The 27,308-nt window shown below is 38.5% G+C and overlaps 1 protein-coding gene across 3 annotated transcripts; it reads left to right on the top strand.

Moving 5' to 3' along the window:
* STAM2 (signal transducing adaptor molecule (SH3 domain and ITAM motif) 2) lies at positions 1-27,065 on the top strand. 3 transcript variants are annotated; one of them, XM_010563067.1, is made up of 14 exons: positions 7-51; positions 8,993-9,077; positions 11,626-11,701; positions 11,925-12,020; positions 14,841-14,987; positions 16,677-16,746; positions 17,508-17,694; positions 18,567-18,661; positions 19,398-19,480; positions 19,663-19,750; positions 20,567-20,621; positions 21,284-21,437; positions 22,934-23,103; positions 23,334-27,065. In XM_010563067.1, exons 1-14 carry the CDS (start codon positions 12-14, stop codon positions 23,563-23,565), a joined length of 1,578 nt encoding a protein of 525 aa, XP_010561369.1. In that variant the 5' UTR covers positions 7-11; the 3' UTR covers positions 23,566-27,065. The 3 variants fall into 3 exon arrangements, with proteins under 3 accessions (XP_010561370.1, XP_010561369.1, XP_010561371.1); XM_010563068.1 differs by lacking the exon at positions 8,993-9,077 and having other exon boundaries at positions 1-51; XM_010563069.1 differs by lacking the exons at positions 7-51; positions 8,993-9,077; positions 11,626-11,701; positions 11,925-12,020 and adding an exon at positions 13,560-13,635.
* Positions 27,066-27,308: the final 243 nt, after the last annotated feature.

Raw genomic sequence — 27,308 nt, forward strand, 5'->3', positions numbered from 1 at the left:
GCGCTGCCGAGATGCCGCTTTTCGCTCCTAACCCCTTCGAGCAGGATGTGGGTGAGCACAGCGGGACGGCGGGGCGCGGGGAGGCCGGGCGGCCGCGGCTGGTGGGCCCGGGTGGCCGGTAGGGCCGGTGCCAACGGGGCGACGGCCTCCTCTTCCTCCTCCTTCTTCGTCTTCACCTCACGGCTCCTGAGGGAGAAAGAGTAACGACGGCCGGTGTTGGAAGCCGCCCTTCCGGGCCTGCTCGAGGAGCAGCCGGTCCGTGAGGCGCCGGGAGGTGCCGGCAGCCCCGCCGCCGCCGAGGTTCAGGGGAACACCGGCGGGCCGTCTCTGACAGGACCGGGGGGGTACCCCGCTTCTCCCTGCCCTCTCGGGGCTCCGAGGGTGTTGTGGCCCACGTAGAGACACGGGGCCGGAGGCGGGCTGGCCCCACTTGCGCTCGGCGGTTTAAGGAAGTGTGTGGTGTGGGCCGTTGCGCTGTGATTTCTGAGGTTTTACAGTTTTTACAGCCTGTCTCTGAGATGTCTTGTTGCCTCCCGCCTTTCGTTTTGTTGCTCGGTTTTCTGGGTTTCCGTGAAGTGCGGGACGTTAAGTTTGCCCTTTTGGTGTAGAACTCGACAGTGAAAATCAACTCTATTAATGTCAGCAGAGACCCGGTTTTATGCCTCTTTCAGTACCCGAGACTAAGGCATCGTCTAGGGGCTGATTTGGCAGCATCAAGTTAAGCCTAAATTGACATTTCTTCCCATTACAAAACCGTGAGGCAACTTTGGCCGGAGTTGGTGCCATCGACAGGATGAAGAAGATGAGTCACTTGTTTTGTTTTGTGTTTCTGCTCTGTCTTGTGCTTTCTTGAGCATCTGACTTGGTGTGTGCGTTGCTTTTTTAGGTTTCTCTTTTTTGCCTTTTAATTTTTTTTTTTTTTTTTAAACAATGCTTATCCTGAACCAAAGCACTGGAAAAAGCAATTAAATTAAACTAGATACCAGAGTCAGATTTACATTTCTTGTTACACTGGAATTTTAGGTAAGAGAAGAATTCAACATTCTTGGGATTTTTGTCAAGGCCAGGATGTGTAGAGGTGGAAGAGGTTGTTGTGAGTGCTCCTATTACCACAACATCTCTTTTTTGTGAAGTTGCACTGTTTTCTTAATGTGTCTGCAAAGTTTGTGTAATAAAATCATTCCCTTTCTTCTTTGTCTTCTCACAAACCATTGTGAGATTTTTAATGTTGACCTACAATGGAAATGAAGGTAGAAACTTGCCAGACGCATCATCCTGTTACTTCAGATAGCTTGTGAAGTTTTACATGTGTTTTGCCACTAACCTTTCACGTGGCTCTAACTAATGTATTTGCACAAGTGAGGACTTTCTGAACTGGGAACTCTTACAGCTGTGCAGAATTCTTTGGCAAACCTAAATGCGTCAGGAACATCAGGACTACAGTACTTCAAAAGTGACAGTCTGTTCACTTGCAGTTTCTTAAATTTTGCCTTGCATATACTAAATATAACTGTCTGCACTTACTACAATTAAACAAGTGCAACAGAATAGGAGCTTTGTGATTATTGAGGCTAAATCTTACAGTTCCTTGCTAGGAAAAATCTCTTTGCCTTTAGGAGCTTTTTTAAATATTATTATTCCGTTGGAAATTAGACTATCCAGAATATCAAATGTGGATAGACTGTACTTTAACTTGCAGTGTTTACATGAGTGGTTTTTCGTGCTTTTAATATGCATCTGTCAGGATTTAACATTTTTATATTTTCTTGTCTTTTTCATTAAAAAAAAAAAAGGTATATACCATGAGCCCAGCTGATGGCCTGATGCTGCGGAAAGGAGAGATCCTTTTCCATGGTCCCATCCACCCAGGTTGTTGTGGCTTTGTGGTTTTTTTGGTGTTTTTTTTTTGTTTTGATTCACCATTGAGCTGATTCAACTCTTTTTGGCAGAAAAAAATGATTTTCCAGAGTAAAGTATTTGGCTTGTGAGTTAGATCATCTATGAAGGTGATGTGTTTGGAAGTTTGATGACTTGAATCAGCTCAGCAAGGCTGTGAAATGGTAGTGAAAAAGAGGAGCAGGACACCCCTGCAAAGGAAGAACAGGACCCCGCTTTTGGTAGCAGCCAGCAATGAGGTTGATCCAGCTCTCTCTTCAGACCATACATCTAGTACCACTCTTTTCTTGGAGCACCTTTAGAAAATGTAGGTAAATGTGCTTTTGCTTTGCCAGAGCTGGTTTTGCTTCCTTGGTTCTAAACCCGTATGTTTGCTTTTCAGCAGAGCTGTGCTGCGTCTTAATTCCCTGGCATCTGCTTTGGTTTCTTTGTATGTAGTTGCAGTGTCACAAGATTAACCTATGGAATAGTGTTTTAGAGAAGTGTGGTTTCTTTTATCTGTTTTTCTTACTGAGAGGATACCCCAAAACTTCAGTTCTTTGGAGTGTTAGAAGCTTTTTAATTTCCTGTCTAAATCTATTCATAGTTAGTTCATGTGCTCTTGATGTTTTCCCAGCGTTGTCCTTCCTCTTAAATAACCTTCATCTCTGAAGTAGTTGCTCCTTCAATAGAGAACAAGCCTATTCGCTTTCATCTTTTGTTTAGTTAGCCTTCTTTCGTAAGATTGTTGACATGATCAAGGGAGTAGGAAGTATTTTTCTGTGTAGTTTGACTGGCATCCAGAATTGTACACCGTATCATGGATCGCTGATGACTTGTATGATAGCATTTCACGTTTCCTTGTGCTTTACTGAAATGTTTATCTGGCACGTTTCATTCTAGGATTGTATTTGCCTTTTTGTGGCTGCTTTACCTTGGTGCCCTGTGTTTTCTTGTGCTAGAACTTGGCGTACTTGTCGTCCTCCTCTTGTTTCCAACTGCTGAGCACTTCGCTTCTAGGGGAATCTTTTATTGACTCTGCATGAATTGCGTTTTGCCCTGCTAACTGTTACCTTTTTCTCCCTAATCCACACCTCAAGGGTTTACATTTCCCCTTACGTTATCTTTCAGCCTTTCCTTTTATTGATGATACCTTCCAACTTTCTGCTCTGCTAGCTTACCATGGTTGATGGTTGGACTCGATGATCTTAAAGGTCTTTTCCAACCTAAATGATTCTATGATTCTAATTTGCTTGGGGGTTTTTTTTGGGTGTTGCTTGGGGGTTTTTTTTGGGTGTTGCTTGGGGGTTTTTTTTGGGTGTTGCTTGGGGGTTTCTTTTCTTCTTGAAAAGTAGGGACAGTATTTTCCAGTCTTCAGTCTGTGGCTTTACCTTGACTTGACTGATTAAAATTCCTGAATTCTGAGCCTGCAATTTTATGGCATTTCTTCCTCATTTTTGAGATTATTACTGGTCTGTTCCCTCAGCCCTACCTTGATTTTTTTTTTTATATATATATATCATAGCCTCACTTTTTTTTGTTGTTTTTAATTATATTACGAGGGATGTTTTGTTACATAATACGTCACTGTTGGTAACTTTCATTTTAGTGCTTTCCAGGCTCTAGAGTACAAGTCTCTCTTAATCCCTCCCTAGTCTTTTCAATGCTTTTCTTGTAGTTTGCAGATTGTCTGACAAATGGAATTGTTTGCTTTTCAGGTTATTGGCCAATTGACTCAATGAAACAAAATGTCACACTCCCTTTTTAAGCAAAATTTGTATCTTAAAAAGCCTTCTCAGTGAACTGGATTTACATTGCAAAAAGTTATTTTAATATTCCACTTTGATCCAATTTTTTTTAGACTATAATATTCAGTGACAGGAATAGGGACTTGGGATCCTTACAAGTAGGGTTGCCTTTTCAGCAAGGACCAAGTGGACCATGCAGTGTTACTGGAAATGCAAGTCATATGACTACAGTGTCATAGTGTCTATGATCACTAATTAAATCAAAGCTAGAATTTTCTAATTTGGCCGTACAAAGGCAAGGCAAACAAACGAAGGTGCGTGGGATTAAATTTCTGGTTTTCATCCATGTGGTTCTGCTTTATCTTCTGAAAAACAGCAGTCTGGAGTAGTCCTCAATTTTTTTTGTTTTTCACTTTTCATATATGAACGCTGTTTTTATATACTTAGAATGGCTCTGTGTAGAAGTTGAAATATTTATGTGCAGACAAGATTTTATTTCACATAGCTTTGGGGGGCAAATCAGTCACTAGAAAATTTTTATTGTAGTGATCACAGTCTTTAGCGAATGCCATATCAAATTGAAAAGTTCTTTGTGCTAAATCAGTGCTGGAGTGCTTGTTTTATCTTTGTTTCCAGCATAAAAATTGACACAGGTGGAAAAAAAATGTTATATTCTAGTATTTTTATTTTTTTTACCCGAGATGTTATTTGGCATCGTTGGCAAGCCTGGCTGAAGGAAATTGAGGACTGAAATAACAAAATATTTTGCGGGTTTGAAGGTCGTATGTGCTAGGCAGCATAGAGGTAGAGCTGTCATCAGACCAGGATTGCTGATTTTGCTGTGTCAATGTGAAATGCTAATGCTATACGTTAAATGGGATCTAGATTTCCAGCAGAAGCAGTGGGTGAGAGATTTGTGTTGTGTAACAGTGTGATACACTTTTGGTAGGAAAAGTGTCATGTTGGTTACCTCTGCAGAACTTTTGGGGTGCCCGTATCTCACTTGGGGAATTCTGGGGGCTGTGAAGTTCCCGTAATTCCCTTTCTTTTCTTCCTTTTTGTGTTCATACGGGTATTTTAAGATGCCCGCAGTTGCTGTTGCTGTTTTCCTTGCTTCTTGCCATTGTGAATATAGATCGTAATGTATCTGCAGAATTCTCAGTGTTGTATTAGAAATGGGGTGTGTTGCTTTTGTATTTGCAAACCTGAGGGAATCCAGTGCTGGTTGTGCATTGCTGAAAAGGCAGCAGGTCTCGAGAGAGGGGCTGGATGAAAGCTGCAAGGTACGGAGGCTGCGAGCTCTGCCTGGTGTTTCCAGGCCTGTAAAAGTGAATGTGCAGTAGCACACTTAATTATGAGTGCAGGTCTCTGACATTATGCCAGGATCTTTAGAGACTGAGGACACGACGTTTGGAAAGATGTAAAGAGGGATGCTTTTGAGGATTGCCACATGTTGCCCAGTTGCAGTCCTCATAGTATTACTTCTTTTCCTGTCTTCTGGTGTTATTTATGTGTATTACCCATCCCTTTCTTGTGAAAAAGGGGAAAAGAACTAGTGCAGTTTGGCTGGAAATGTGATGTTCAGCTTTCCTTTCAGATGCACTTTGGATGTTGTGTGGTAGAGGGAGGGTCCTGAAAAACTTGACTTTAGCAGGAAGTGGTAAAGCATTGCCTTCTTTTCTGGAAGAGTTGGTGACAGTGTTTGAAGGCAGTAGCTTGAGAAGCATTTCTTCTTTTGGCAGTAATATCAGTAAACAGTTCCCATCCCTTTCCCAGCTGCTCATTTTAGTGCTATCTCCTCTCTTGTGTTGGCATAGTTTTCTGTGCAGCTGCATGGCAAATCAGATCAGGGAACTGATCCAGTTAAAAATGATTAATTATGTTTTTAATTCTTTGTGGGTTTTTAAAAATATACCAAGCAGCAATAAAAAGAAGCATATTTTGCTTTCATCGTTACTTCTATAAAAGTAAGCTCATGTCCATCCAGTGTTCATTAATTGGGGGTCTACAGAGTATAAGTCATAGCATTTTTTTTAAAGTTTATATTCTCTTAGCACTGAAAAAGTCTTGGAAAATGTATCCTCCCACATCTGTTTCTTCTGATCAAAGTCCATGTCTCAGCATCTGTGAAGTAGTTATCCTTCAAGATTATTCTTCAGCTGGAGCTCATGTTAAGCAAAAAAACAGATGCTGTTAAATTTGTCATGCTGGCAGGGAAGAAAACCTCAAAAGTTGTAAGAATTTGCCGTAGGGCAGCCTTCTTATTCTCACTGGGACCATGTCTGCTCCTAGAACAGGCTGCATGGATACAAGAGGAGGGAGTTTGCATTTGACGTGCCTCCGTGTACGAACGTGCTGGCTGGGGGAGAGGCGGGGAGAAGCACGGGAGCTGCGAGTGAGTAGCGCTAGGCGTTATGGTAGCTATGCTGTCCTTCAAGGTGTGGAAGGTGTGGAGTTGAAACTTCTCGGCGAAGCCTGGTAAACACGAAGCCTTCCTGTAGACAGTGGAAGAGTTGATCCAGGATAGCATGGGACATCTTCTGTCATGGCAGGCAAAGCTGACTGTGACTTCCTCTAAAGGTCCAGGAAAACTTCAATGTATGTCCTCTGGCAAGCGCTTTTGAGTCTTTTGTAGAGGACAAAAGTGACAATTGTGTCTACGTAACAAACACCATAAGGGAGGGAGAGCTGTTGATGGGTCCCGGCAGGCTGAAGGAGCTGCACCACTGCCCTTGTTTTACCTTGTTCCTTATCTGGCAGTCTTTGTGGGACATCTTTTTTTTTTGGCTCAGCACGACAGCATGTACAAAGCTAGGAGCTTGGTTTCGCAGTGTTTACACTGGAGGGTCGGTTTACAAGCTTGCATTTGACTGGCTTGTAAACAAAGTAATTTTAAATTTCCTACATATTTTTATGTCTGAGTATCTATTTCAGTTTGTTTCTTTGCTGTGATATTTTAGAAGAGAGTGCTTTTTGCTAGTGAATTAGATAAGCGTCATCTCAAAGCATCTTATATGTATTTTCTGGATGCAATTATGTTTTTTCAAATAACTTCTCCAAAAGTAAATTACCTGATTTGGTTTGTTTCCCATTTGAAAAGGAGAGTAGTGGAGGGAAAGAGAAGGGAGCGTAGGAGGAGGAAAGTTTGGAGGTCTGGGTTTGGGGTTTTGGAGCATCTGAAATGATAAACAAAGCTTACGTATATGACAATACCTGTCTGTGTATCGAGACACTGGAGCGTCTCAGCTGAGCTTGCGTCCTCCTGAGTCAGTGGGCATTGCTGAGAGCTGGAGTTGGTCACTGCTGTTTGTGGTGGTTTATGGTTCTGAAGACTCGGGTGTGAAATACAACCTCCATTTTTCTTGGCTTCCATGCCTTTTTGTTGACCTACCGCCATTTCTTACTTGCTAGCTGCTCCCTCTCTGCATGTGGAAGAGAGGGACTTGCGGAAGGAGGCATCTCTAAAATATTCCAGGAATTTCAGAGGGGAGACTGGTTTCAGGTCAGGGTGACACCAGGCAGTGCTATTAAACAATGTGCCCAGTCTGTTTTATAGGCATTGGTGCTATTTGTCACGGGAGGGCTGGCTTTATATGCACAACTGAAGGCTGCTGTCATCTAATGAGATGGACTAATTTGACTGACAAGTTTTGATGGGAGGATTCACACCACTGGGGATGGAGACGTGCAAGGCGATGCTTTTAAAAAGCAGTTTTAGCTGGCAGAAATTCATAGGAAACACGAGGCTGAAGTTGCGTGCACCAAACATTGCATTGTGCTGTTCCGTCGTAATTGTTCGGTACTTATGGTTCACATATCCAGGAAATGTGCATATAGAGATTGTTTTGGTTTGAATTTTTTTAATAAATTGAATGTTAAAGTGCTCAAAATTGCAGGCACTCATTTATTTTCAAGAACAAGCAATGAATTTTGTGTTAGTGTCCTAAAAATACTGATGCACTTAAAAGAAAATTTAACAATTATGTCCTTTCCAGGTAAGTTTTGGAGAAGGTTTATGCTGTAGGAACATGCTTTCAACACAGTATTTGCTTCCCTTAAATAGTTAGTCTAAGCTTGTGAAGATAATCTATGGCCGAAATTGCAAATTTCCATTCCTTCCTTCTTGGTTTGCTTTTACATCTGTAACAAAAGGGTTTTTAGGGGCACTGTTGGCTGCTATGCTTGCGTTTTCTTTGTGGAAGCCGTTCTGCTGAGCCAGCCTGGGTAGTGTTGCAACTTTTAACTGCAAAACTAAGTAGTGAAGCTGATTATCAGAGAAGATGCTTAATTGCACACATGAAATTGGGTTTATCCTGCAGTAGTATTGCTGTCAGCAAACCTTGTAATTTTGGAACAGCTGCTATCACAGAATACCATCACATTAATTGTGAGTGACCGTTATGGTCTGCTTTAATCTACTAAATATTCTTTAAAATACACATCTCAAAGGGATTTAGTGTCTTCTCCTACCAAAGTAAAATTCTGTAAAAATGCTGATTATGATATTGCCGTGATTCTGAAGTGCATTCTGATGGGATTAATATATAACATAAAAATCTAAAAGCACTTGTCTTTGAATTTACTTAAAATATTAAATTAGCAGGTCAAAATTAAGCTGTAAGGCAGCAGAGGCAATGTATAAAATACTTAATTTGCTGTTTATAAGCTATTTTAGTAGCACTGTAATATTTACATGTGATTAAAATAACAAGTGCAATTAAACAACATTAAGACTTATCAGTTAATATATAGAATGAAATGTTTCAAATATTAATTAAGTATACATTCTTTTGATAGAGCAGTCTGTTTTTTGTTGCCCCCTTCTGTGTTTTTTATTAATCCTTCCATGCCATTTATTTTTCTCAGCACTTGCTGTGGCATTTAGATTTCCTGAAAAATCTAGTAGAAGAAAATATTTTAATAAGTGTTGAATGAGGAGATAGCTTTCCTTTAGAGCCCTAAGGAGGTTGGGGGTTTTTTTTCTTGGAACATCCATATGAAATATTTAATGGCATGCAAATGTTAGAAGACCTTGAGCAAACTCTAAGCTAGGGCTATAACTTAAACCTGGAGTAACTAAACAAACCATACAGAAGCAGTTTCTTTTTTGTCATTTACAACATTACACTTCAAGAGTTGTTTCTGTTTTTGGAACTCTTAAATACTTATCGCATCTGTTAGTCCAGTGCTGAAAACTGTACATAGCACTCTACAAGATAGCGAGAATTCATGCTAATCTGTAGAAGACACTGCCTCCCAGTATTTTGTATATGGAGTCATCTTTTTTGGTATGGCCGAGAAAGTGTTTGTTGACTAGAATCTGAACTTAATAGGGTATTACGCTTAATCGATCTTGTTTTTCTTTATAGAAAAAGCCACAAATGAATATAACACCAGTGAGGACTGGGGTCTTATTATGGATATATGTGACAAAGTTGGAAGTACTCCTAATGGGTAAGCTGTATCTCAGCTTTACAACGTATAATTTCATGTTCATGTGAAGAAGAATACTGTTTCAGAGAGAACGCGTCTTAAAATGCTCATCGTAGTCAGCTATGCAAAAAGTGCTACCAATCTGACACTTCTGCAAGCTCTACAAGTATATGTAGTTGGCTTTAAAATTCTTTGAAAGAAATGTTCCAGCAGGATTTCTAGTAGAGCAATTTGTATATGCTGAGTGCATTCCAATTTTTATGGAGTTTTGTATAGTAGACCAAGTTATTCATATTTAATGATCTTGCATAAATTTCAAGAGGAGACTGTGCCAGTAGGAAAAAGTGAACTAGTTTCTTTGCAGAAAATTATCTAGCTAAGACAGTTAGCTATTTATGATGAGAAATTTGTCTGTGTTTATTCATTAGGAAGAATGGGACTGATGGAAGAGAAAAGGGGGAAGAAAATGGGGATCAAAACACTGATCTGTTTGAACCGGTTTAGCTTAAGTGGTAATATTGAAACATAAATGGTAGTTCAGTGATCCTATAACGGGCAAAAGTATTTGCTGAATTTTAAGGTAACCGTCTTGTGTGATAACATGTTCTAAATTTTGAAGTAAACCTGAATTAGTGCATAGGCTAAATTCTTAATTCAATCTTAATATATATTCTTGTGTATACTATAAAATCCTAAATTCTTAATTTTAAATGCCACTACTGCTAACACATTTTACTTCAATTTTGTGTAGTTTTCTTCCCTCCTGCCCTTCACTAAAAGCCATCTTCTGAAAAGAACAAACATTGTTGCCTATGCTTAAATAAATACATAGCTTAACAACAAGTATGTTGACTTTGGATTGTTTGTATATTAACATACTCAATGTTAGGACTAAAACCATACTTCTCTGGCTACGTGTAGATCACCAAGTAGCTCAGCACGATAGGGCTAGAGTAGTAAACCAGAGCAGTTGGTACTGAAGCCACTGCATCCATCCAGTTTGCAGCTCAGGGTGTTTGGGGTTTCCCCCCTCCCCCTTCAGAACAGGTTTAAAGTCTTCTAAACTTAATATCCACACCAGCATTGGTGCAAATTTGTCTGCAGATCCTGTCACTGGCTCTGACTCTCATGGCTCCTTGAGAGGTAGGAGCACATTTGGTGTGCACAGGGGAGCTTCTGGCTTAGTTTCTTCCAAAAGTAAATAAATTTGTGTGCACAAAACTCCACTGTGAACTAAACGTGCAACATGTGGGAACGATCAGAAAATTTGTTTCAAAACCAGACTATTGCTCTAAACCAAAACGTGAATATAGATGCAGTTTACTGTACACACAGTATATTGAAACAGACATCTTTTGAAACAAAACATTGAAACAAACATCTCTCTTAATGTTAACAGTGAAACAGTTTTGGTTTCGTTTCTGCTCAGGCTTTTTTTTAAGCTTTGCCAAAGGTTGTAATTCCATGACGACTTTAAATTGACGGGAGAGAGAATTTGTGTTGAAGAGGGTTGTCAAATATTTCCTCTAGTCCCTTGTGCGATGGATTCCTGGTGAATCTGATCTTGGCAGAGATCTGGCTGAAAACTATCATGTGCAGCCAGATCAGTTCCTTGATCCGGGCACTGTATGACTCCTAAAGCCTCAGTCAGGAAGGGAAGGGGACTGCGTTGCCGTAGGAGGGGATGGTAGGTGTTTGATCCACTACTTTCATCAGTGGCTTTCACTTGTGCCTGCGTAAAGTGACCAGGGAACCATAGCCTTAGTGGTGAAGAGCAGAGCTTGTTTGAGCTGAGCTCGCTAGCGACATGGAGAAATGCAGCCTTGCGGAGACATTTCTAGCTCAAGTATACTGCAAGTCATACTAGTTGTAAAGATACCGCATCAGCTCTTTTTGTAGAGATTTCATGTTTTTAGGAGGTTCAAAATAATAGTGTTAATGAAGCCTTACATATGCCTCAGCCCATGTAGCTGGTGCATGCCGTTAATGCTTGTTTTAAGTATGAAACTTCTCAGTAGAGTAACATTTAGAGTGCTAATCGTTATTCTATACTTATCTCAGATTTTGCTGAAACAAATTATAAAGTCTTTATGCGTCCTTAGTGTCTTGAAAATGGGCTCCAAGAGCTGACAACCTGTGAGCACGATTTTTAAATTAAATCCATAGAGACCCTTAACAGTAGCCAGTAAAATAACCATTTATTTAATCATCACTGCTTCTCATTCTTTTTTTTTTTTTATATAGATGTTTCTTTCATTGTCTATTTCAAATTAATTTCCTCAACTTACTGGCAATTGCTCCCTTTATGACCTGTCAGCAGTTTTATGGAAATCAATATAAAATGCCAGTGTAAAAATGGAGTTTGTTCCAATCCAATACACATATAAGAACAAACAAGTTGTTAAATATTTTTTTTCCAGACTGGCTCTGGAAAAGGTTCAGGTTCAGTTACATTTTTTTCAATAGACCCAGTTTTGTTTGCTTACCCAACTTGAGTATCTGGTATCATTCATTCCACAGATAATGTCAGTCACATTTATCGCTAATAGTTTCTTTGTTCCTTTTTCAGAGCCAAGGATTGCCTTAAAGCCATCATGAAGAGAGTAAATCATAAAGTTCCCCATGTGGCTTTGCAAGCACTTACAGTGAGTAGACTATCACTATTTTCAAAAAAGTTTGTATTCTTTTAGGTAATGCAGCTATTAAATGTGTACTGATCAATTAATATCTTTATATATCTTCAGTATAAGTCAGTCAGAGTGTGCATGCTGAACAAAGGATTGAATTTAACTCTTTTAATGTATGCTTTTATTTTGGATTATTTTCATTGTTGTCATACGTTTTTCACAATTGTATTTCTCTTGTCAGCTTTTAGGAGCCTGTGTATCAAACTGTGGAAAAATATTTCACTTAGAAGTATGTTCTCGTGATTTTGCTAGTGAAGCTCGAGGTATAATAAATAAGGTAATTTTTTATAACTTTAAGTACTGGGGGAGGGTTGTTTTGGTAACTTCTTTGCTTTATCTCAGCATAGCAAAGAATTGGCAAAACTAATGTTCTAGTTAATATGCATTTTCTAGTTTTGGTGTAATTGCAGGTACTGCTGGCTGTTTGTCTTATCACTGAAATTCATGTACTTTAATTTTTATTATGAAAAGATAATGTATTAAAGAAGTGACAGGCTGATAATACCTACTCCAAATTTTTACAAAATTACATGAGCAATTTTAATTAAAATCTGTGACTCTTCCTAAGCTCAGTTAACTTGATAATGGTGAAGGCAGCTTTTCTTGAAGAGCTTTTATTTGGTTTGAATGAAATTAATAGGCTGAAGTGCAAAGGGAAAACTGTGAGAAAGTTAAATTACATTTTTATAAGGAAAAGGATAAACTTTCTTAGTTTCTAGAGATACTCAGAATGTTGAATGAGGAGGTAACCAAGAAAGGAAGAACTAACTGGTTAGGGTCAAGCAGCTGATGGGATCTAAATCTGGATGCAATGAATTGAATAACAGAAACAGCTTTCCCCTAATTACTGTTCCAGTTGAAGACAAAAATGGCTAATGGGTTAAAAAGAAGTTAGTCTTCAAATATATGGGAGGCCTGGAATCATCAGAGGCTGAGCAAAGCAATTAAGGAAACTAATAAAATTGCTGGGAAGCAAAATGAGTTCACAGCTCTTCTGTTTCTTGCTTTGTATGGAAAAATAGGTCTTAAAGTCCTCCCCTTTGTTCTCATTAGCCATGGTCCATTCTGAAACAGAACATTGACCTTCATGGTCTGACAGCACTTGTGGATGTAAAAGCAAACCTTTAATCCCACTGAAGAGTGGTCCACTGGAGCATAATTTATTTTGTTGTTGGGAAATACTTTACGTTTTACCCGTGTCCCTGGCCCACTTGGAGGAATAATCTTCAGAGGGCAGATAAAATTGTACTTTCTCCGTTTCCTCCAAAAGAAAATTAGTTCAGACAAGTGTAACAAATGTCTTTGTGCTGATACTGAGCCTATCAGGCTACATCTCTTCTTTCAATTAAATGCATGCTTGAGCCCAAACTTGTCAACATTCTTACTGTTCAGCATATGTTTATATGTGAGGCACAGGCTTACAATGTGATCTGAACTACACGCAAATGAGAAATCTTGGCCATGTGCTGCATTTGTGCAGTCCCAGGCACTTATCCAGACAAGCCAAGTGAAACAGATGTAGGTGAGCCCAGCAGCCCCAGAGCCCTTATTCACCAGCAAGTATCCTGAGGTTAGTTTGGATGCTTTGGGTTCAAACTACAGTCTTTTCATCAACTGTCAACAAAACTACAAAGTGTATGGGGTCTGAAGTGCTTTGGTCCATGTTTTACCCTTGTAGTGTTGGCGTGACCTTCAGATATATTAGCTGCTCTATTGAAGAGTTGCTCTTTTTGCTCCAATGATTTATTTTTTTTTTTTAAGGCACAATTACAGGATTAACTGCAGCTGATGTTTAATGTTACTGAGGTATACTCTGAAGGGTGTTCTTTAGCCATACAGTAGAGTAATACATGACTCTGACCTGCTTTCCTGAAGGTGGATTATCACTTTGGGTGAGGTTTTAGAACATAAAATTTGCAGTGTTGAATGAAGTCAGTGGTCCTATGTGGATTTAGAGTAGCTGTAAATCCTGTGGATGAGGGTGGAGGAAGAGGAGCTCTAGAGGCTCTTTCGTGCGAGAGGCTGGAGAAGAATGTGGGAGCCAGAGGAATTGCAGGCAGAGCATGAACTTGATCTTGGTTTGCCCCCGCTCCAAGGAATTACCTTCCTTTGCCAGACTGTGTCCCTGCACCTCCATTTCTAATCCAGAAGCTGATAGTATAAACTGCCCTATGAGCTGGGTGGCACTGTACATCATGCATAATGTGTCATTCCTTTTTGTGAGAGAATCTGAATCAAGGAGACATACATACATAAGTATATACAGAGATGGCACAAAGATCAGGTTTTTGTGAGATGCTGTCACCTGAGAAGTCAACAGGGAGAAATGTGTTTTGGCATCTGAGGAGAAGACAGCAGAGATCATAAAAGGTAGGGAAGGTGTATTGTCTTGTAGGGAAAGAGACAGTATCTTATATTAGACCAACTTACATGGTTGGGAGGGGAATAACAATACAAATTAGAAGTAATGAAGAGAAAATTGAGGTAAAATGGAGGGTAACTAACATAGAGGTGCAGAAAAGTTGGGGTAAGTGTGGTAGATAGCCTGAATTTCTCCAAAACTATTGATGTAGAAACATGGCTAACATTTGAAAAGCCAAAAAGTTTGTCAGTCCTTTTCCTTAACCATTCCTTAACCAACTAAAATTGACTCCACTAAAATAACAGCAGTATAGGTAGGTGAGCTGCCTGCAAGATCTAAGCTTTGGCTATGCAAGAGAATTTGTCTCAGAGGATTGCTGTAAGGGTTGAAGGAACCCTGATTTAAAAAAGCCAGTTGTTTGGTAGAATTGGGGAAATCTGAACTACCTGCAGGCTGGTGCTGCACTGAGGTAATGGTGTTAGAAGCTGCTATGCCAGCTTTCAAATGAAAGGATGATGCTCAAAAAGCTAAGCATGTTATCTGTAGTATTAGAATCAGTGTATAAAAGACCATATATTTTCTAGACTCTGTTTTCCAAATTTTCTTAAGACAATTATTAATTATTAAGGCTATTTATAGTAAAATGGTTTTGGTAACGAAGTTTTACTGAGGGAACAATTCCTTCTGTTCATTTTGAGGTACAAGCATCCCTTTCTGTGCAATTTTGTCTTCTAGGCTCATCCAAAAGTATGTGAAAAGCTAAAAACTCTTATGGTGGAGTGGTCGGAAGAATTTCAGAAAGACCCACAGTGTAGCTTAATATCTGCAACTATTAAATCTTTAAAAGAAGAAGGTGTAACTTTTCCTGCAGCTGGATCGCAGGTAAAAGCTGGTTTGGGATAGATGGTACTGTTAGTTCACTGTTCCTGGTGGTGAACAAAATGAAAAGCTCTCCAGATGAGATCTTTTGTGCTTTTGATCAGAGGAGAGTAGGATGCTTGTTCTAGTTTGGTTCCCTCTTTATGCTGAGGTTCACTTCTATTCATTCTGCTTTTTTATGTCCTTGCCTTCCTAGGAAAAATAAGAACAGACTAAAGGCTATTTCATGATGCCCTTACGAGTTGTTTCATTTTAGATCCTTCTTTTCTTCCAATCATTTTTAGAGCCTCACTGAGCTGTCACCACCTTAAATCAAAGCAATTCTACGCCCACACTTTGTACTTGCTGTTTCATGGTTCTAATTGCTGACTTGGAGCACATACCTTCATTTTTCTTCACAGAGCCTCACAAAACAAAGGGCAATATCTGGAATGGAGACATTTTTGAAGATGAGCTCTGCTATGCTTTCCTTTTCTGAGTCCCCATTTCTTGTTCATGCAGTTACCTGTCCATGTCAGGAATTGTCCTGGCTCTTCAGTAGGTGGGGAGCTCCAATCCCTATCCTCACCCTTTGTATTTTACTTCTGGTGGTGTATTATGCCCAATATTCTGGCTGGCAGATACGATGACAGGTGGTTTTTTTCTGTGCTTTATTATTGATGCTTCTAAATATTTTCATGTAAATTATGAGTCAGGTGAAGATCAGTCCTAAAAATTAGAACTGCAGCTTCTATTACGTATTCCTTACATGAAGTTTACTTTTCTCTGTATTAAATACAGAGGGGTTTTTTTACTTTTACAATCTTTCCTTCCTCCACAAAGATGTTTTCACTTCTAAATCTAGGATATGTGTTAAAACATATGGCAGAAACATGGAAGATCTAGAGTACTGGCAACCAATTATGCTTCCTTTCCTACAAATACATATAAAATGAAATCTTGATGTTTTTACCTCATACACTTCACTTCAAACAAGCAAAGCTGAGGTTTATTAGTATTTGGTACACTTGTACAGAATTGTTTTCTAGGACCGTTGGTAAGTCCTAGACATGGCTAGTGTCTGAAACTAGGTTCTTTATTCCTGCTACACGCAGGACGACTTCCTTGTCAGAATGAGGTGTTGAAGAATGATTTCACTATGCTCTTGTGGAGACTTGTATTATTTAAGTCAGCAGCTCCCAACTTGATGTACATTGGGTCTTCCTTCCCATTGTCCCACCAGCAGAGATAGAGGGTGGCTTTTTGCTCTGATACAGAGACCTCCATTTTCAGCAGGTCGAGCTGCTGCTTAATACCTTGGGTCTTCACAGATGTAGGACTCCAAAGAGCTTTTTCTTCCCTTTTGAAGGGAGGGGTGGAGGAGTGGAGGACAAAGGTGGAAAGAGCAGTCATTTAAATGTGTAGTCCCACTTTAATAAATGAGACTAAAATAATTATTTAAATGAGGTCAGTTATTTAAATTAGATCTGATTATTTATTTTACTTTGTTCCTTGCTGAAAACAAAATAAAACAGGGCTGAGATTCTGAAGAGTGGTAGTTTTTTCTTTCAGGAGGTCATGTTGATTCAGTAATGAAATGCTACAGTAAGGTAGCTAACCAGGAACAACTTCTTACTAATTTTTTTAAGTATATAATTATAGACCTTTCTTTTTCCTTTGTAACCTGAACTTACTCTATTAATACATTTGCAGGCTACCACAAATGCTGCTAAGAATGGTTCATCATTAAGTAAGAACAAAGAAGATGAAGATATAGCTAAAGGTAAATTGCTAGTCACAGCCTTGGGTTAGACTTGTGCTTTAGAAGTTTTGTTAAAATGCACGGAAATAGGAAGTTGTACTCTCTTCTGCTGCACAGAATTGAAAACAAGGGCACAGCAGGCTGGCACCTAATATACTGTTTCATTCAGAATGGTATGAAGGTGTTTTCCTTGTGGATGAGGATTTGGGGTAAGGTGTATTCTTCCCCATCACATAGCCATTGGCATTGTTTTATGACTGCTTTCTCTCCACAGAGCTTGGTCACTTCCCTTCTGTACTCACACATTTTGTTCTAGCCTTCATCTTGATGCTTTAAAATATCAGAACATTTAAATGTTTTATTCTTTCTCCTCTTTCTTGGATATAGTTACTGTTGTTCAGATGTGATAGTGAAGAATTTATCAGTATTTCTGATCATGCTAATGATGCTACTGATATTACTAGTGTATGCGCTCCTTCAAATAGTGGGCTGTACCACGGAAAGCAGAGGGTTTTTTTAAATGTTTCATAACTTGTGCATGATTTATGTCCTGTCTTTTAATCCTGTTGCAGGGCAGGTACAGCTGTTGAAATGTGAAATACAGCTAGTCGTTTGGAGCAAAGATTTTTAAATTTAAAATATTAGAGGAGCAGATACAGATAGAGTTTATAATATAACAATAAATAATTTTCTATTTATTTTTACTAGGAAAGCAAATTGCCTTTGTTTACAGGGTTAAAATATACAAACTTCCTTTTTTTTTTTTCCTCCCCTAACTGTAGCTATCGAATTGTCTTTGCAAGAGCAGAAACAGCAACAAATGGAAACTAAATCCTTGTACCCATCTGCAGAAATTCAGCAAAACAATCAGAACTTGAGGAAGGTGCGAGCTCTGTATGACTTTGAAGCTGTTGAGGACAACGAGCTCACCTTTAAAAGTGGAGAAATTATTTTCGTTTTGGATGACAGGTATAATATACTCTGATGAAGGTGTCTTCATTCCAGAACTATTGGTTTCTTAGGATAGCAAATTTTTCCTGTCATGCTTTTTTTCCCCCCACAGAAATGTATATCATCACTCTGATCTCCCTCAAATCCCCTTTATCTTCCACTATTCTTTTCATACCCTGAGTTTTTGACCTCAAGTCATTTTTGGTGCAGGGATAACCTCCCTGTGTTACACTGGGTATTTCATTCTGTGGTGTAGGTCCAATTTGTTTGTGGTTTTTAAGATGAATGTTAGTTGGTTGTAACATATGTCATAAGAATATACATATGCATTACAGTGCTAAATTCCAGCTACTTCGAGGAATTGTTAAATCTGTGGCTATCAAGCATCACATTTGCTAAGAATAAAACTGAAGAAAAAATACTTAAGATAATTATTGTTGTTATCACTGTTGCCCCAATGATAGCTACGAAGCAGAACTTCTTCCTTGCTAATACTGTTCTAATTTAATAGACTGTGACAGATGAGTTATAGTTTTAATGTTAGTCCCCACCTGTGTACTTCTTGTAAACTTTTAGATGAAGCTATAATGGGCTATCATCTAATCAATCTAAAAATTGAAGAGTTGTGTTAAACTTTGAGTGATTGCTACTGAGTGATTTTACTTCCCCCTATCCCTCCTCTTCTCCTCCCCACCCCTCTGCCCCAGCTCCTGTCTTTTGCTTTGCTGCTAGGCTACTTATCTCTACAAACGTTCTCCTTTGCCTTTGTTATTGGATACACAGGGAAACAGTGTATTAGATATCATGGGTTTTCTGTCAAAAGCCCAAAATATGTCATTGACACAAAGCATTCGTGTTCAGAGTTTTGTAATACAGCTTTATTTCCGCAGTGACACCAATTGGTGGAAAGGTGAAAATCACAGAGGAGTAGGACTGTTTCCATCTAATTTTGTGACTTCTGACTTAAGTGTGGAACCTGAGGCAGGTAAGTTAGCTACTAAAAGCTGACAGATTATTTTGAAAGGTGGGCTTATGGTGGAACTACTGATTAGCCCATCAGTAAAATAAGTTCCTGAAATCAGCCCAAGGAAAGAATTGAGAGAAATCCTGTCCTTGTTTCAAACAAGCAAGCAAGCATACCACTGCTGTAGCTTACTTTAACGATTTCAGTCTTCTGATGCTCTTGTAAGTTGTTACCTTTTTCCTGTTACAGAAATTCAGTTCAATTTACCATAATTCTGTGTCAGTAACATACTACATATGAATGCAGTAACTTGCCATTTAAAATGTCGAAGTCTCTTTTCAGACATCAAACCTAGTATAGAATAACATTCATACCCATGTCAGTGGTTTGTAAGAATCACATTGTTAGCTTTATTCATGCTTATGATACCAAAATAAATCTTAACACTTACGACTTGGCTGAAAGTAACTGTACATGTGTTGGAGGTGTTTTTAGATGCTAATGTGACTCAAGAGTCTTTCCCTTGCTGGGCCTAGGTTCATAATCAGGCTAACAACCCAAAGGAAGCAGCTTGTCAGAACTTCCTTCTAGACAAACCCATTTTCCCTTCTTCAGCAACTAGGTGCATTACTGCTTGAAGTACTTATTCAAATTTCTCTCTCATTTAAAGATCGGATGGCAAGCAAGGAGTAAAGGTGTATTTTAAGTTAACATAGTAACCCAGGCGCAGAAAACAAACTAATGTTTGTTCTTTCAGCAACTGTGGATAAAAATTCTGTTCCTGAGGATACTACAGAAGAAATTAAGAAAGCAGAACCTGAGCCGGTTTATATAGATGAGGTATGCAGTCACTTTCAATATAAAAAATTACTGAGGTTGTATGTTGGTTGAAACATTATTTTGTTACTGAATGTTACCAAATAGTTCTTCATATAAAAAGAACTTTTTTTTTGTTTGAAAACTAAAACAGACTCTGCCATGCTTCAGAAATAACTGTTCTTAATCTTCTCTTGACCTTTCAGGATAAGATGGATAAAACACTGCAGGTACTTCAGAGTATAGATCCTACAGATTTAAAGCTTGATTCTCCGGATCTTCTAGACTCAGAAGGTACTTTGAGCACTAAGCTAGTTTTTGTATTTCTTCCAACAATTACCTTTTGTGGATTGAGCTGCTAATTCTTCTGCATTTATTTTAGGCTTAGCGAAACCGTGGTCTGCACTAATAGTGTGCTGTAGAATAGCTTATTTCACAGTGGGAGCATGGGGCTATATGTATAACTCTGAATTTTCGAATAGTTGCCAAGCCAACTCCATGTTTAGCAGAGTAATTTGCATAACTTCCAGCTAGCGTACAGTGCCTGATCTTTGCAAGATCCATCCACCTATCAAAACTCTGCTTGAAATAAGCAATTAATTTTGTGTCAAAATTTCTCCAAAATACTGCTGGCTAGGAGGGGAGAGAAAGTTCAGTTCACTTAAGAGCCAGTTAGTTCAAGGTGTGTAATAACAGTGGAGTGTACATTAAAAACGGGGTGTTCCTAGAATGGAAAAAGTGAAGGTAAAGGAAGGTCTGCAGTACAGCACATCTACATAGATTCGTAGGCACTCTAGATTGGATATTCCAGTAGGAGATGAAAGTCATAGATCTTGCACAGTGCAAGCAGAAACGCAAAATTTTCCACGTGTTTCATCAGTAGTCTTTTGTTCAGGAGGGTCAAGGGAAAGAGGAGAGAGGATGACAACGCACAATAACCACAGTATTTTTCCTGTCTATTTGGGCTGGAGGAATGGGACGCACACGATAACTAGGTGCGCTCTCCAATTTCGTATGCTATGTTAGTGTACTTGGATAAAGTATTTTTTGGCTGTATTTAAATTTTAATCGTGCAAGACACTAACTACCTTGACACTTTTGTCTTCACAGATATTTGTCAACAGATGGGTCCAATGATAGATGAAAAACTAGAAGAGATAGATAGGTGAGCCTTAACGTAGCTTCTGCATTATTTACTATGATTTACTTTAAATTGAGCAGTTGTATTAATTTTTTTTGGTACTTTCTCTTTTATCTCGCAAGCTAGAAAATCTTGCAAGAAAGATATTTTAACAATTCTACCTTTACTTTTCTAACGCTTAGGTACCAAGGTGCTAGTGTGTGTAAGAACATTTGATAGCAGCTCTCCAAAATTTACTGCATAAGTTACTGGGTGCATTTTATATTGGCGCTTTTTGACTGTAGCCTTTTGCAATCTGTCTAGAGCTTGGTATTTTCAGTCTGCTGCTGACTGTCCTCCATGACAGGAAAATCTATTCAATGCTATCTTTACCTCTTCCCCCTCAGACTCCTAGGGATATTTGAGGGTGAAAAGAAAAGGTAACTAACACCTGTGGAGTTGCTTGCCTTATTGCAGCTAGGGAAGAACAGTTGTTCACCACTTGGATTCTCCTTCCAGTCCCACTGGTATAAGAAACAGAATGGCAATTTTACAACATAGATGTGTAAGAAATGGACCATCTACCTTTTAAGGGTGGTTTTTTTCTTGCATATTCAAAACTGTTTAATGAACCACTCTTCTTTTTTTGCCATCTAACGCTAGATATTGGAGAAACTTAGCATTTGCATATATTTGTTTTCAAACAGAAAGCATTCAGAATTATCTGAACTAAATGTGAAAGTTCTAGAAGCTCTGGAGCTCTATAACAAACTGATGAATGAAACACCGATGTATTCGGCCTACTCAAAACTCCACCATCCTGCACAATACCCGCCTACATCTTCTGGTGTTTCAGTGCAGGTCAGTATCCCTTTCTGGAAATAGAAACTTTCCTAATATAGACTTCTATTTAAAAAGATGACAGCAAAAAAGAAGTGTACGCTTTCTTGCTAGCCTACGAACAATCTGACATTGCTTGGTGGCTTTTTATAGCCTTTAGAATAAAATACCATTTACGCACTAGAACAGAGTACTTCAGTCTGCAGTTACCTGCTTGTACAATAAGGTGTAGTTGTTAATTTTGCTCTACTTAACAGAAAGATACTGTACTGAAAATACTAAAGGATTCCTTCTATGATTAATTTTTTTTCAGTTAGAATTGTGTGTTTCAGCAGGTTGGTGGATATTCTTGCTGTGAGTCATGTCCTCAGTCTTAAAGTAAAATGTTACCTTCTTATCTAATAGCGGGGATGGGAGTGAACTTTAATATTAGTGCATTAATCATGAGTACAATGTACTTTCTAAATATAGAAACACCAGTCTGGTTTTAGCTTTTTTTCCCCTAAGAAATGAACATGTTGTATTAAGGGGTGTAGTTGCTCAAAACTGTTTTACAGTATCTCTAATGTGCCATATTGACATTTTAAGAAAACAAAAATGGAAGATAAAAAGATATATTAAAGATCCTTTTTGGAGAAAGCATAGAATGAGTGTTTTTAGTTTAAGTGAATTTTACTTTAATGTTAATTGTTCAGTGGGAAAAGAATAGTTGCCATAGCAACTGCTAGATCTGAAAATATGTCAGTTAAAAGTAATTCTGTCTCCTTAACTTCTGGTAACGATGGAAAATTCATTATAGTTTGAGGTTAAAAAGTAATTTAAGCCAAAAGGCAACTGGAGTTTACCATTTCTTCCAAGATGTGTGCTTCCAGTGGTGAAAAATACAAGATGTACAATTAAAATACAGCTAACCATGCTCAGCTTAGCGTAGTGACTTGGTACAAAACTGTCTATTCCTTCAGTGTCCATGTAGTACCCAAAGTCTAAAACCAATGAGCAGCATAGACTTCTGTAGACTAAGCCTCTTATACCACCTGTTCTATTTGCATTTTGAGTAAAGACTTGCATTATCTTAAACCATAAATGGAAGAAACTAAAGTTTTTGCTTTCCTGTTGTGTTAGAGTCTTAGAATATTCTTATGTTTTAATTTCCAAAATGTGTTAAGTAACAAATCCTGTATGGTGCCCGTCTTCCTACTCAACTCTGCATCAAAATATGTAAGGATTGAACATTTTAAAGATGAGGCAAATTAGAGAGAAAGAAATAAGGTTTCTGGGAGGGGCAGAAGTCTTGTACGTGACACAAAAGGTTCTTTCAGATATTAAGCGCTGATCTTGTTAGCAGTGCATTTCTGAAAAAGGTACCTTCTGATGAAATAAAGGATGCCTTGTTGAAAAAATTAATTGATGTTCATTCAGCCTTTGAACCCTAACATTTGTTCATTGTAGTGGTATTCTGTGCCACATTTGCTGCTGCTTAATTGAAAATAAAAGGTATACAATGTTTTTATTTACAGTCATATCCTGTACAGCCACCTAGTGGAAACTACATGATCCAGGGTGTTCATCAAGTCACCATTTCCCCAGGTTATAGCCTAGGACCTGATCAGATGGGGCAGTTGAGATCTCTGCCTCAAAGTATAAATTCTACTGGAGCAACTCAGCCAGCTCAAGCTGCGTATTTAAGGTATCGCTTCAGCAAACTGTTAAATCACCTTCTCCCTGATGGTAATTTTTACTACTTTTGTCTAGAGGTTGTGTGTTCTTGGCGTATTTACAACGACGCGTAATACTGTTTGATCATTTTGAAAATACACAGATTGCTTTTGGACCAAGCAATATTCTTATTTGCAAATTTGCTTGTCAGATGAATAGACATGAACCTGTCAGAATTAGATTTGTTTTGTTTTGTTACAGCCCAGGACCAGATTCTGTGTTAAACCAGACGTACATGAACCAGAACCCTGGCCTTCCGTCAGCTGCCAGCACAGCTGCTTACACCCAGCAGCAGATGGGAATGTCAGTGGATATGTCGGCTTACCAGAATAATACATCGAGTTTGCCTCAAGGACCAGGTTATCCCGTGGCAGTTCCTGCTCATTCCGTTCTACAGCAACAAACAAATTACCATCAACAGCCTCTCCTTTAAAAACAAACCAGCTCATATTTCTGAATTAATGAATAAAGGTTGCCAGACCTAATGATTTTTATGAATACCTGTCACGAATATCAAAATACATTTTCCTTTTAAATAACCCAACTTACTGCATTAGGGTGATGCAGAGTAAAAATACGCATCAGATATGATTGTTAAGCATTCGCATAAAGATAGCTTGAACTAGATTAGCTGATGGTTTAAAATAATTTCAGATTACTTTGAGCCCTTATTTCAGTGCTTTCAAGAAACGCCACTTGTGAATCTTAAGTTAAAAGATTGTTCAAAAATCATTTTCTTTTAAATGTGTTTCTGAAAACTTGAGGGTGCTTAGTCGTTGTTATGTGTTGCTCTTGTTATGCATTGCCTCCCCTGGTATCTCACTATAATCCTTCTATCCAAGTGGCTTTAGAGAATCCCTGCAGATGTAGAGACCACCTTCTCTCTGTGCTGCTGTAGTGAGCTTTACACTATGATGTGCACTGCCTAATTGGAACAACTGCACAAGTTCAGCAAATGAGAGCTGGAAGAGAAAATGATTTGATATTGTGACAGTGAGGACCATGTACCTACAGAAACACAAGAAATGAGATTTTTACAGTGCTGCCTATTAGATTTTTGGAAACTACAGAGAACTTCTGATGTGTTTCTCTTGAAGAAAACAGGTGGGGTTTTGCTAGAACTCATTTGTGTCTTTTGGCAGAGGGGGTACTGCAAGCACAAGTCTCCTTTGCAAGAGCAGGCAAGGGATGCTCCCAGCTGACTGTGTGGGCACTCTGTGGATACAAGGTGCTGAGCCAGAAACTTGTACAGAATCTCTTTTCTTTTCCTTTTTGGATGTATTTGGAAGTGAAGGAGTATTGTAGTTCCTTGTGGTAAAGGAGGAGGCTCAAGAATGTTTGAAGCTTCTTAAGACTGTGAGAATCTGCCTTGTTCCCTTTCCAACAGGGAGCCGAGTAGAACAGGAATTGTCTTTATGGGACCAGGGGGTTCTTGCCTCTCTTGGATTTCCTTTCTCTGCCACCATCTCCATCTCTAAATAAACACCGATTACAGTCAGAGAAACTCTTAAACCATTTGGAAAAGGTGTATTTAACACACTATCTGTATAGGCAGAATACATGTGCTTTGTGAGTGGGATTGTGCTCCTCATTTAATACAAGGAGTAGCTGCATATTGAAAATGACAGACGTGTCTTTAGAAAAGGAATTGCCTTGGAAGCGTAGCATTTGGTGGCTAAGAAAAGAAATCTAAGAATTTCTTCCCTGATGCACTTTTTTAATGGGTGGGGTTTGTACAAGAGGAGCAGATGAGCTGAATTATCTTTCAGGAATGTGGGATTTCTTTCTTTTATTGTTTCAACCTCTGAAAAAAAAAAAATCACTATTTGCCTACTCACTTTAGCATAGTCATATTTATACCTATTTTAACAATTTTATGATGAGTAATAATCTTTAAATTGGGAAAATAATGGAAGCAAATCACTGATAAAATCATCTTGATTAAATGCATGAAACTCCCAATTGTCTAAATAAGTATGTTTGGTGTATAAATTTTCTACCAAATGAGAACTATCAGATTGTAGACTGTTGTTGAGTAATAAAATCCACTCTTCACTCAGCGCCACCTCCATTTCTTTTACATTTTATTTAATTATTTAGTGTCATGACCTTGTTCATTCGCAGCCTCATGCTTATGCAATAAGGTATTCAGTACCTGCTCTTTAAATAATTTTTTTTAATTTGTGCAATTGGAAGGAAGCTTTTGTCTTTCCTTTTGACATGACTTTAATTTGTCTTTATCCTTCCCCTTGAAGTAGTTTAGTATAAATAGCACATGTTGCAATACTGAAGTATTTTGATAACTTGTTCCTGGGGTTCTTTAAGAACAATAATTAATTTCAGTGCTGCTGTTCAAAATTCTTATTGTTTGGAGATTTTTTGGTAAGAGTTTACTTTGTTCCAAGTTGGTATGTAGTCAAACTAAACCTTGCTATCATTTATATAGATTCTCCATGTTTGTTAGTAAATTGAGATCAAGGTAGGTATTTTTATTGGATTCAAAACTTTGGTCCAGCAGAAATACTGAGCATCTTAAATTGAGATGGCTAGACAGATGTGATTTGATTATGTTCAGTAATTATTAAATATAAATAATGTATATACTCATTTGTCTGAGATTTTCTACACAGCTACATATATGCATACTGTTAAAGCCTGAAATTTTATAAAAGCAGGATTTGTCATTCTGTCATCTCTTATATTCCTAATTCTGTGATATGCAACTTGTAGATAGTGTAAAATAATTTAATTATTATTAAAATAGTGTATTTAGAGGGGTTTGGTGTTAATAGAATCTGTTTTTTCTCTTCATACTTCTATACATTATCATATTTATTTTTAAGGCCTGATTGTAACTGAACATGCTGCCAAAGGATTTATCTAACTTCAGATTTCTACATTAGGTTTCTACCTACTGTTTTATATCAGGAAACAACAGTAGATAACTTCTGCTTTTTCATATAAACTCTTAATGGTTAACATAGAAATCTGTGCAACTTTATAATGAGAATTTTATTGTAATATATTTGTTTCATGGGTGTTGAAAATATCAATACCAGATAAATTTTCTTCCAGTATGGGTTGGCAACCTATTATGTCTAAGTTATAGTCAGCTGAAAGCAACAATTGAACTTGTCCGTACTATCACCCACCATGCAGAGACATGTTTTAAGAAACTGTAGTCTTTCATCCAGCCTTGATGTGACAAACGCATTGTTGATTTAATTTGGTACAGAAATTACGATGTTAAAAAATCAGATTGTTTCCGTAACAAGTAAACCTTAAAAATAATGTTCTGTGTTCATTTTACTCCAGCTTCTGTTCGTAGATGTTCATGGACTTGTGGAACAGTGTAATTTCTTTTGAAGGCTGTCCCTTAGAAAGGAGAGCTCAGTGGGACATGGCTGCAGCTGCAATCTCTTACAGGAATTATTTTCTGATAGGAAGGAGGGTTTTTTTTTCCTTCATTTTATCTATGCATCTTTTCTAAGAAATAATAGGCACTACTCTTGCTTACATTGAACACTGTGATGTATCTGTTGAATGAACGAATAACTTTTTAGAATTTATGGCTCTTACCAGTTAAATTTTACATGAAGCTGACTCAAACTGTTTTGAATTGGTGAAAATGAATAATGAAGGAAAGGAAATAAAACCGGGACAGGTTCTGAGCACGTCTGAGCTTTCACAGCTCTGCTCCCTTCACTGGCACTGTGACGTCTTCTGGTTGGCCAGCGATTGATGTGGCCACCAACGGATGGCATGCCTGAACTTTGAATTCAGACCAAGGTTCTACTTCTGTTTTGTCTGGGGTTTAAGGTGAATGTGTACTGGTTAATAAGTGTATCAGTTCTTACAGAAAATGATCTTGAAGAGTTTGCAGTATTAAGAATAGGGGATCTGTTTTATTGGAATAGGCATTTGGCCTCCTGTCTGCAATATGTGTGCATTGCCTTGTACGAATAAAACAAAAAGTTTGTTTAACAAACATGGGTGAAGAGCCTTCTATTTACTACGTAGTTAAGTTCTCACTAGAAAGATAAGGCAAAAGCTACTCCAGTCATCTGAACGTCACTGCTGCAGCCCTTCCCCTTCCCTGTTCTCTTCTGTCCTCCCACGGTGCCCTCAGCCTTGCTCCCCGGTGGGAGCCCATCCTGGGCTGGCACCCCCAGGCTC

The sequence above is a fragment of the Haliaeetus leucocephalus genome, unplaced genomic scaffold, assembly GCF_000737465.1.
Source record: "Haliaeetus leucocephalus isolate CR32 unplaced genomic scaffold, Haliaeetus_leucocephalus-4.0 Scaffold163, whole genome shotgun sequence".
In the NCBI taxonomy this organism is placed as follows: Eukaryota; Metazoa; Chordata; class Aves; order Accipitriformes; family Accipitridae; genus Haliaeetus; species Haliaeetus leucocephalus.